Source organism: Alligator mississippiensis, chromosome 2, assembly GCF_030867095.1.
Source record: "Alligator mississippiensis isolate rAllMis1 chromosome 2, rAllMis1, whole genome shotgun sequence".
NCBI classification, from domain to species: Eukaryota; Metazoa; Chordata; order Crocodylia; family Alligatoridae; genus Alligator; species Alligator mississippiensis.
This window is the reverse complement of record NC_081825.1, coordinates 307,431,158-307,441,759: the sequence shown is the minus strand read 5'-3', so window position 1 is coordinate 307,441,759 and position 10,602 is coordinate 307,431,158. Positions and strand designations below refer to the sequence as shown.

The 10,602-nt window shown below is 59.6% G+C and overlaps 1 protein-coding gene across 1 annotated transcript; it reads right to left on the bottom strand.

The window, feature by feature from the left end:
- Positions 1-326: 326 nt before the first annotated feature.
- LOC132248454 (uncharacterized) lies at positions 327-4,152 on the bottom strand. Its single transcript, XM_059721395.1, has 3 exons — positions 3,899-4,152; positions 2,566-2,608; positions 327-1,454 (listed from the first exon to the last, which is right to left on the bottom strand). Exons 1-3 carry the CDS (start codon positions 3,995-3,997, stop codon positions 493-495), a joined length of 1,104 nt encoding a protein of 367 aa, XP_059577378.1. The 5' UTR covers positions 3,998-4,152; the 3' UTR covers positions 327-492.
- Between the last annotated feature and the right edge of the window lie 6,450 nt (positions 4,153-10,602).

The window sequence follows — 10,602 nt, the reverse complement described above, 5'->3', positions numbered from 1 at the left end:
AATTTGCCGGGAAATCCCCCGTTGCACCAGAGCTCTCTCTAGCAGCAGAGAGCTCTACCGTGCAAAGAAAGCGACAAATTTGGCAAGAAATAATTTAGTGGTGCCGAAGCGCGCACACAAACAAAAAATCACAACTTTAGGTTGTGACACATTAAACATCTCCCTTTCCAGGACTTAGATGCCTTACTCAGCTACTGAAAGGCACCTCCATTTGTTGGGAATTCACAGTTTGGAACTTGCTCCATAAGCGCCTGAGCACCTTCTGTCAGAAACAGCACAGCTGCTGTTCCTTTCCTTCGAAGGATAGGCAGGAGGCAGAGGTCAAGACAGCACCCTTTTTATTATGCAGTGTCTGTAGCTGCAGGAGAACATAGGCTTTTCTGGCCAGCTCAGGCTGGTCCCTCCCACTCAGCAGCCAGCTTCCGAGACCTCTGCACCAGGGATGACTGCGCCCCAGCTTCACCTCCAGTCACTTGCTTGCCATGTGACTCTTTAGCTGGACACACGGGATTCCAGGCCGCTCCTGGTCTCCAGGCTTATGGGAGGGGCCCCTGGTCCTTGGATGTGGACATGGAGATGTGTATAGTGGTGGCTAGGGGATGTGCTGTAGCCACGGGATATGTGGTGCTCCGGGCAGCTCCTGGTCTCTGAGCTGATGGGAGGGGGCCCTGTTCCTCCAACATAGACCTGCAGCTCGGCGCGGTGTCGGGCAGGGGTCCACATCATCCTGGGGGATCCCAGCACAAAAGCCCCAAGCGACTTCTCCATGAGCTCAGGCCAGCCCCAGGCACACGGCTGCTTCTTGGTCCCCACATGGACCTCTAAAGCATATGGCCTGAGGAACGGGGCCCCTGTCTGCAGGGACTCCATGGGTGACCTGCCAAGCACATCTGGGCCAGAGGAAGCCTGGATGGCCCTAGGGGTGATGGACTCTAGGTGGAGTGCCAGTAGGCCCAGGAGTGAGCCCAGGCGCTGGCGCTGCACGGCCAGGTCAACACGGTCCAAACTGTCAGAGGGCACGAAAGGCAGGTGGCGGCTCCGGGGCTGGAGGGCACTGTCCCCTGCCTGGATCAGCTTGGGGAGGGGCAGCTGGGAGAGGTGCTGCAACCTCCTCCATGACCCCCTGGCCAAGGCTGGGAAGGTTTCCAGGTGGATCTCCATGCCCTTCTTGGCCATGGCGCTCTGCAGCACTGCACGGACTCTGGGCTGTAGCTGGAGCTCTTGCAAAGCTGTGGCCCCCCCGCTGCCAGCAACTCGTCCACACGGCCTCATGAGCACAGCCCCTGGGAGAGGTCCTGAGGGCTGTCCCTGCTCTGAGGTTGCAGGCAGCAGGGCTGGCATGGGTGCCAGGGCTGTTGGGGTAGATATGTGGCAGGCAGGGTTGTCACATACCAGCTGGCAGACTGAGAGGCGCCTGGAGCTCTGGGCCCATTTCACCTCCTGCTTCTTGGCCCCTGGTGCAGAAAGGAAGTGGGTGAGCAGTGGGCAGGGGAAGTCCCACTGCCCCCTGCGAGCCCACTCAGGCCACCCACACAGGACCCCACCCCCCGCCCCTGGCTGCTGTGACCTGGGCAAGACCTGCTGCAGAACTGGCGAGCTGCGTGGAGTCCAGAGGCAGGGCCGGAGTAACCACTTAGCGGGCCCTACGCAAACAAACTCATGGGCCCCTACTTAATACTGTATATGAATATTACTTTTTTCACTCAATAATTATAATATATAAACTAAGCACAACTGGGCCCATTCTTCACTTAGGGCCCTAGGCAAATGTCTAGTTTGTCTATGCATTAATCCAGCCCTGCCCAGGGGAAAGGAACATCTTGGGTGAGGTTAGCACTTTGCTGGTGCAGGATGCAAGAAGAGATAGTGGGTCTTCAGGGAGTGCTCCCCCTGCCCCACAACCCTACCTCTATGCGAGAGACACTGCATAGAGCTAGGGCCTCCTGGCACCCTTGCTGGGGCTAGATGGTAGGAGCCCAGAAGGAGGAAGAGTGGGGGGGGTGCAGGTGGAAATGGATGGGGGGGATTAAAGCATGGGCCAAATGGTCCCAGCAGGCCGCTTCCTGCTGGGGGTAGCTGGGGAGGGCTGAGGGCTCTTTTCCCCAGGACAAAGGCCCAGGTCAGGGGCTGGCCAACCAAAGCTACCACCCCTACGGTTCCTCAGCCCTGTGGCTTTGAGCCCCTTTCTCCAGTGAGTCCCTTCTCACCCTTCCCCATCCCAGAGGGAAGGAAAAGTGTAGATTTGCCCCTCAGGTGCTCCCAGGGCCTGGGAGCTTAAAGCCCCCCATGGGCTAGAGGCTAGAGCCTGCTGGGCAATAGGGCCTGGGTCCTGCGGGCACCTGCAGAGTGGCTGCCCCTCTTGATTCCCTTGGGCTGACCCTTGGCTCCCTAGCACAGGGGCGGCCAGGGCATGAGGGTAGCAGATCCCACCAGAGCTGATAAGTGCCTGGGCAGATCATGTGTGCTCTCTGCATCCCTGTGCTAGCAGTGAGCTTACAGCCAGCCTGCTAGGGCATGTCACAACCCTGCACCCAGGCAGGCATAGGTGCCAGAAACATGCATCACCTTTGCCTTCTCTCTCTGCCAGCAGCCACCTCCACAGATGGACCTGAAACAGAGCAAGAGCAGCATGACAGAACCTGGGCAGGATCCTGCTCCAAAAAAAGGTGCCAGGCCCGCTATGCCCTCCTCCTGTCCCAGCCCCTGCCCTGCTGCCTCCCCGAGCACGTCAGAGCCATAGAAAGCTCAGCCCCGAGCAGCAGCCTGAGGCCCACAGCTCCTCCCTCTCCCCCAGGCCTTGCATGACAATGCCCGGCTGGGCCTCAATTCTCTGGGGCCTTGTGCCCCAGCTCCGCACCCCACATGCAGACAAGCTCCAGGTGCTCCACCCTTCCACCACCCATGCAGAGCAATTAGGGCTTCCCCTGCAGCCTGGGCCTAGTCCAGGTCAAGCAGGAGGCAGTGCAGCCCCCAGCTTCCCTTCCCAGGAACCAGACACCAGGACCTGCTGTTATTTCTATTCCTTCCTTCTACATGCTCCCCTCCCCTGGGACTCCAGGAGGCTGGCAACACAACACAAACAGCAGCAGCAGGCTCCAGGCAACACTCCAGCCTTTCATCCTGGGACGAGCTAAGCCTTCAGCCTGCCCCAGCTCTACCCCCAGCACCTCTAGGCATAGGACCCTGGCTTCCCATAGCACCCTCACTCCCACTGCCTAGCTGCCTGCTGGGGAGCCCCTTCCACCAAACCCCCCTCCCACCACCCGTAGACAGGGGCACTGCTCCCGCTTTGCAGCTCTTCTGTGCTCTGGTCGGCAGCCTCCCGCACTCCCCAAGCCCCTTTCCCCAGTGTTGTGTATGTGAATTCCCCTTCTGTTGCTTGCCCTTGCTCTCTGCACGACATCACAGCCTCTGACAAAGGCATCTCTTGCCTAGAAAAACCGTGGTCTCCCTGAACCAGTTAGGCTCTAAGGGGCCACCCTACCCTGTGGAGAGAAAGACGCCCCATTCTGGCGCTGCGCTCGCTTCTTCCCCATGTTAGGGGAGGGGCCCTCTGTGCCTGAAAGCTCCTCTGACACCGCTCCTGGTTGGTCCCGTGAAGGACACCACCCCAAAACTCTTTGCTTTTCCTGCCTTCCGGACAACCCCTGCCCTAAAGCCAAACCTGCCTCAGGAGAAGAGGCAGGTCTCTTCTTGCTCCCAGCTCATCTTAAACCCAGGACATCACCCACTGGAGCCAGCTGTTCCCCCTGCCCGTCACTGCCACAGAACTGAGACCAGTCTGGATTTTTCTCCCCTGCCCATCTGGGGCAGTGAGCCTCAGGCTGCCTCTGTCCCCAAAATGCCTTATTCACCCCCATGCCGGGCTGCACAGTCCCTGCCGCAGGATGGCCCTCACCCCGAGGCTGTGCAGGAGGATGACGCTGGCGCACAACAGGAAGCCATCCACCCACAAGAGCAAGAAGCTCTTGAGCATCTGTGCTGCAGTAAGTGCCATGGCAGGCAGCCAGGCACCAGGTACATGGGAGAGCACATATGCGTGTGCAGGGAAGGGATGGGATCAGGTTCTCAGCACTCTGCACACAACAGGACACTGACCACTGGTGATGTCACAGAGCCGTGGAACCTGCGTCAGAGCTGAGGAACCGGCCAGAGGAGGGGGACATGTGCATGGTGCCAGTGGGGAAGTGCCATCCAGGCCGGACCCAGACACCAGGACTTTGGGGCGGCTAACACCAGGGCTGAGCTTGGCTCTCCACCTGGCTGAGGGAAGCAGAGGAGGGGGCCATGGTGCAGACAGAGGCCAATTGTGGGGGCAGGTGTGGGAGGTGCGGGGGGACTAACGTCTGCCATGCCATTTATCGGCAGGGCAGGGAATGCGAGGGGCTGAGCTGCAAGAGCAGGAGTCCGAGATACTTGGGTTCCGTCCTGTAATGGGGCCCCAAGCCCATCGCTGAAGGAGAAAGGGAGCCAGGGAGCAGCTGCCTGGCTCCGGCCCCCTGAAGGAACTGATGGTGGCAGAGGGCCCTTTAATAAAATGGCTGCACCCCAGGTGCTAAACCCCTCGGGGGGGGGGGGGGGGGGGCAGGGAGCACTGCTATCAGCTGAAGGACTGCAGCACCAGACAGAAAAGACTGAGGGTAACAAACCCAGAGCCCATGAGGGGCAAGACCCAGGCTAGGGCTGGGGACAGTGGACCTCAGGTGGAGGGTGTCATGACCCAAAGGTCTGATTTTTTTTGTGTGCGCTTCGGCACTCGAATTATCCCCGTGGGTTTGCAACTTCATTGCACGGAGGAGTTCTGCTGCGCAGAGAACCCGCGTGCAAAGGAGTGTTCCCGCCACTTTGCAGCGATCTTTGCAGGATGCATTTCCTTTGCAGCACAGAAATGCACGGTGCAAAGATTTCCTGCTCGTCGTATGCAAATTCGCGCCCCGCAATTGTCTAGTGCTAAACTATTCACACGTGGCAGCTAGCGATTGGCCTGCTAGCCGTATAAGAGGCTTGAGCAGTTTCCGCCCAAGCCGAAGAGGACTCCGCATCCATCTCGTGGGGACTCTGGGTGTGCGCGGCAGGGTAACAGAAACCCTGTGTGTCGCTCAGAGGAGTTTGGCGGCCTGATCCACCGCCCACCTCTTCCCGTCTTCGAACGGAGCCTACTATAAGATGTAACGACGAGTTTAATGCGCGCTTGTCCTGGACATCCAGAGTTTGTCTGCGTGGAGCCTAGCAAGCTCCACGTGATTGTTCATGTTCTGTTTGCGTGGAGCCTAGCAAACTCCATGTGTGTTCGTGTTTTCTGTTGTAACTGCAACTCAAGCAAGTTTTTCAGCCTGCACCGCGACCATCTCTGTGTAAGTAAACAATCTTAAAATCAACCGTTATGTGTCTGTGCCTAATTCTAGCTCGGCGACCTCCCTCTCCGACCCGGCCTGCCCGGGCTGCTGGCCACAGCCCACGTGCAGAGCGACGAAAAGGGCCTGGGGTCAGACCCAGCCCGCACAGAGGGGTCCAGCCAGGGTGAAATGGGCCAAAGCCAGGTGGCCTCAGTCCAGACACGGATCTAAGACCCAAAGCAAAACTCCCTGCCCTTGGGGGGCAACCTCTCTGTCTAATGATAACAGCAAGGCATGGCACTGAGACGACGGGGTGGGACCTTGAGAGGCCAGAGGGAGTGTGCAAGGCGGGATGCAGGCAGCCCTAGGCCAGGGGTGGGCAAAATACAGCCCATGAGCCAGATCTGGCCTGCCAACAGATTCGATCCAGCCTGTGGGTGGACAGCTGCCAACTCACTGGATTTGGCCTGTGGGTAGCTGGTGGCTCCGGCTGCCGCATAGTGCCAGGCGGGTGGGGGGGCTGCCTCCACCCAGCAGCATCAGTTCCTGGTGCAGTGTTTCACAGTAGCTCGGGTCAGGAGGGACCTGAACAGATCATCTCGCCTGACCTCCTGCCACAGGCAGGAATGGATGCTGGGTTCACAAGACCCCAGACAGGTGATCGTCCAACCTCCTCTTGAATATGCCCACGGTAGGGGCGAGGACCACTTCCCTGGGAAGTTGGTTCCAGATTTTGGCCACCCTAACTGTAAAAAATTGCCTTCTGATCTCCAGCCTAGACCTATTCTCCATCAGCTTATGGAGTGGCAGCAGCGCAGACACAGGTGGGGCTTCTGTCACAGCTGACACCACTGCCCTCCCAGCATCACGGAGGCTCCTGCCCAGAGCCCACCAGCAGTGTCAGCCGTGGACCCAGCTCCTGGCAAACTACAGCTCTGACCAGGTTCTGGATGGAGGGGAGAGAGACAGAGAGATGTGACCCTCAACAAGTCCCCAGCCCTTCAACCAAAACAACTGTCCACCCCCATGTGAGGGGGTGACCTGGCTGCCGGGGGTGGACATGCCACCGCCCCCCCCGCCCTGCCTGGCGCCCAGCCTGATCCTAGGAGGAGCTGAGCTCAGACGCCCCATCCAGGCAAATGACAACCCCCGCCCAGGAGTACTCTGGGCCTGGCAGGCGTGCTGCACCCACAGGCCCTGCCCCAGGATGGAGGCTCTAGAAGTCCCAAGTGCACTCTGAGGCCCAGAGCTAGAGCAGCTCACTGCCAACCCCGCCCATGTCCTGACAGTCTCCACACCACCCCGCGCGCCACCAGGGAAAACCCCACGCTCCCAGCCCCGCTGCTTTGAATCCTCAGCCCCTGCACCTCCCGGAGCTGGAGGGAACTCGAAGGAGGAAGCTGGGTGACAGTAACCACAAGCTGATCACCTTCACCATCTGCCGAAAAGCTGGCACGTCAGTCAGCAACACGGAAGTCCTTGACTTCAGGAAAGCCGACTTTGACAAGCTCAGGAGGCTTGTCAGTGAGGCCCTAAGGGACTGTGACCATAGGGAGAGGGGAGTTCAAGAAGAGTGGTTGCTCCTCAAGGGAGCGATCCTCAATGCACAAACTAAGTCTATTCCATCTCGGAGGAAAGGCAGCAAGAGGGCACAGCAGCCCCCCTGGCTCTCCAGGGACCTAGCAGACCTCCTGAGGCTTAAAAGAAAGGCCTACAAAGGATGGAGGATGGGAGTCACCTCCAAGGAGGATTATTCTGCACTGGTCCGGTCCTGCAGGGAGCAGACCAGGAAAGCCAAGGCTGCAACTGAACTCCAGCTAGCTTTGAGCATCAAGGACAATAAAAAGTCCTTTTTCAGATATGTGGGGAGCCAGAGGAAAAGCAGGGGCAACGTTGGGCCCCTGCTGAACCAGATGGGGCAACTGACAACTGACGCCCAGGAAAAAGCCAACCTATTAAATAGGTACTTTGCGTCGGTCTTTCATCAGCCCCATGGGACGCCCATGCCTGCTACAGGGCCGGGAAGTCTGGGTGAGGGTGATCCCCTGCCCTCCATTAATGCTGACTTTGTGAAGGAACATCTTGAGAAGCTGGATACCTTCAAGTCAGCCGGCCCTGACAATCTTCACCCCAGGGTACTCAAGGAGCTGGCAAGCATCATAGCCCAGCCTCTAGCGCGGATCTTTGAAAACTCTTGGCGCTCTGGTGTCGTGCCCAAAGACTGGAAGAAGGCCAACGTGGTGCCTATCTTCAAGAAAGGGAGGAAAGTGGATCCGGCTAACTATAGGCCCATCAGCCTGACTTCTATCCTGGGGAAGATCTTAGAAAAGTTTATTAAGGAGGCCATCCTTAATGGACTGGCCGATGCCAACGTCTTAAGGGATAGCCAGCACGGGTTTGTCTTGCTTGACCAATCTCATTTCCTTCTACAACCAGATGACCTATCACCTGGACAAGGGAGATGAGATTGATGTCATATATCTTGACTTCAAAAAAGCCTTCGATCTGGTGTCCCATGATCGTCTCTTGGAGAAACTGGCCAATTGTCGCCTTGGGTCCTCCACGATCCACTGGCTGGAAAATTGGCTCCGGGGTCGGACCCAGAGGGTAGTAATTGATGGAAGTCACTCATCGTGGTGTCCTGTGACCAGTGGGGTCCCCCAGGGCTCTGTCCTTGGACCCATACTGTTCAACATCTTCATTAACAATGTGGACACTGGAGTCAGAAGCGGACTGGCCAAGTTCGCAGATGACACCAAACTTTGGGGCAAAGCATCCACACCAGAAGACAGGCGGGCGATCCAGGCTGACCTGGACAGGCTCAGCAAGTGGGCGGACGAGAATCTGATGGTGTTCAACGCCGATAAATGCAAGGTTCTCAACCTTGGGAAGAAAAATCCGCAGCATCCTTATAGGCTTGGCAGTGCTATGTTGGCTAGCGCTCTGGAAGAAAGAGACTTGGGGGTCATCATTGACCACAAGATGAACGTGAGCCTGCAATGCGATGCTGCGGCTAGTAAAGCGACCAAAACGCTGGCTTGCATCCATAGATGCTTCTCAAGCAAATCCCAGGACGTCATTCACCCCTTGTACTCGGCCTTGGTGAGGCCGCAGCTGGAGTACTGCATCCAGTTTTGGGCTCCACAATTCAAAAAGGATGTGGAGAAGCTTGAAAGAGTGCAGAGAAGAGCCCCGCGCATGATCAGAGCTCAGGGAAGCAGACCCTACGATGACAGGCTGAGCGCCCTGGGGCTCTTTAGCCTGGAAAAGCGCAGGCTCAGGGGTGATCTGATGGCCACCTACAAGTTTATCAGGGGTGACCACCAGTATCTGGGGGAACGTTTGTTCACCAGAGCGCCCCAAGGGATGGTGAGGTCGAATGGTCACAAACTACTACAAGATCGTTTCAGGCTGGACATAAGGAAGAATTTCATTACTGTCCGAGCCCCCAAGGTCTGGAACAGCCTGCCGCCGGAGGTGGTTCAAGCGCTCACATTGAACACCTTCAAGATGAAACTGGATGCTTATCTTGCTGGGATCCTGTGACCCCAGCTGACTTCCTGCCCTTTGGGTGGGGGGCTGGACTCGATGATCTTCCGAGGTCCCTTCCAGCCTGAATGTCTATGAAATCTATGAAAATCTATGAACTCGTAAAGAATCACAGACAATGAGTGTTGGAGGGACCCCAGGAGGTCACGTCCAGTCCAACCCCCTGCTCACAGCAGGGCCAGCCTTAACAGCATCATCCCAGCCAGGTCTTCAAAACCTCCAAGGATGGAGATTCCCCCACCAATGTGGGGGGTAGCCTGTTCCAGCCCTTCACCACCCTCCTAGGGAGAAATCTTGCCCTAATATCAACCTTAAGCCACCCTTGCTGCAACTTGAGCCCGTTGCTCCTTGTTCCGTCTCCTGCCACCACCGCGACCAGCACGACCAGGTTTCCCGTTCCCATCCTCAAGACCCCTGGCACCCGGCAGGGACCCAGTGCCCTCCCGCCAGGGGGTGGGCCCCGGCACCTGGGCTGCCTCCGCTCTCCCCCACACCTGCCTCCCCCTCCCCGCACGGCCGGCCCATGCTGGTGCCGCAGGTGCAGACAGCAGCCTTCACATGTCCTTGACCCCCGCGTGTGGGGGAGGGCCCCGATGGAGGGGGGGTGACAGGACCCCGGTGTCGTGGGGCTCGTGCCCGTGCAGACCCGGGCAGTGCAGCCCGGCCCCAGGCACAGCCCCGTCCCTAACGGCTGCTCGCTCCGGGGCGGGGGCGGCGGGCGGGCACCGCTGGGCTCCTGCGCCCTGTGGCGCGCGGCGGCCCCGGAGCAGGCTGCCTGCCCGGCGCAGCTCCTGCCCGCGGGGCGGGGCGGGGCGGGGCGGGCCGCGAGCTCCGCGCGCCTCCGCTCCGGGAGGTGTCGTCATGTGATGCAGTGACACCAGCCCCGGACCGACCGCACTGAGGAAGGCAAACGCACAGTGCTATTACACCGGACTACTGATACGTTAGATTCAGCACTTGACATCCATCTTAGTGACTGCCCTACGGCTGACCTCGGCCGTCAGCGAGCACGACACCCAACTCCCGGGGCCCCGCGCAGCCACCGAGCGTCTCAACCCGGGCCGCCCCGCGTCCACCCCTGTGGCCCCGCCCCTCTGGCGGGCGTGGCCACGCCCCCTCCCGGCCCCGCTTTCCTCGCTTGGACACGGCCTTCCCGCCAGGCGCCGCTCTTCCGCGCATGCGCTCCACGACACAGGAGGCCGCCGGCTCGCTGCTCCTACGCATGCGTGAGCCGCCACGGCCGCCACGGCCACCCACCCCACGCGTGCACCCCACGCCATTCCACCCCTCTGCGCGCGCATCTTGCTGCGGTTACCGCGCATGCGCCCGCCTCCTCTGTGTGACGCGTGCGCTCTACCCCCGTGGCCTGGGCCCAGCGCTCCCTCGTGTCGCCGGCGGCTGTGGAGTACCCGCGCCTGCGGCGTGTGCGGAGCTGGGCCCGGCCTGCCTCCTGCCGAGGCTGCCAGGACACCCTGGTCCTACCTCTAACCCTACCCCTGCCTCCCGCTGAGGCTGCCAGGCGGGCAGGACACGGACTGGTGCTGGCTGGGCAGGAGCAGCACGGGTGATGTGCAGGGCCCTGCGCGGTGCTGGCTGCTGGACAGCTTGCTCCCGAGTAGCGTGGCAGGCCTTGGCCTCGGCCTCGGGGAGCAGTTGGGCCCTGCCTAGCCTCATCGCAGCTCCCAGAGGCCTCCCTTGGTGGAGGAGAGGAGACGTG

Coding starts and splice junctions, on each gene's coding strand:
- LOC132248454 (XM_059721395.1), bottom strand. CDS start 3,997: ATGGCACTTACTGCAGCACAGATGCTCAAGAGCTTCTTGCTCTTGTGG. Junction 2,609..3,898: donor TCCTCCTGCACAGCCTCGGG/GTGAGGGCCATC, acceptor GCTCTGTTTCAG/GTCCATCTGTGGAGGTGGCT. Junction 1,455..2,565: donor GGCAGAGAGAGAAGGCAAAG/GTGATGCATGTT, acceptor TTTCTGCACCAG/GGGCCAAGAAGCAGGAGGTG.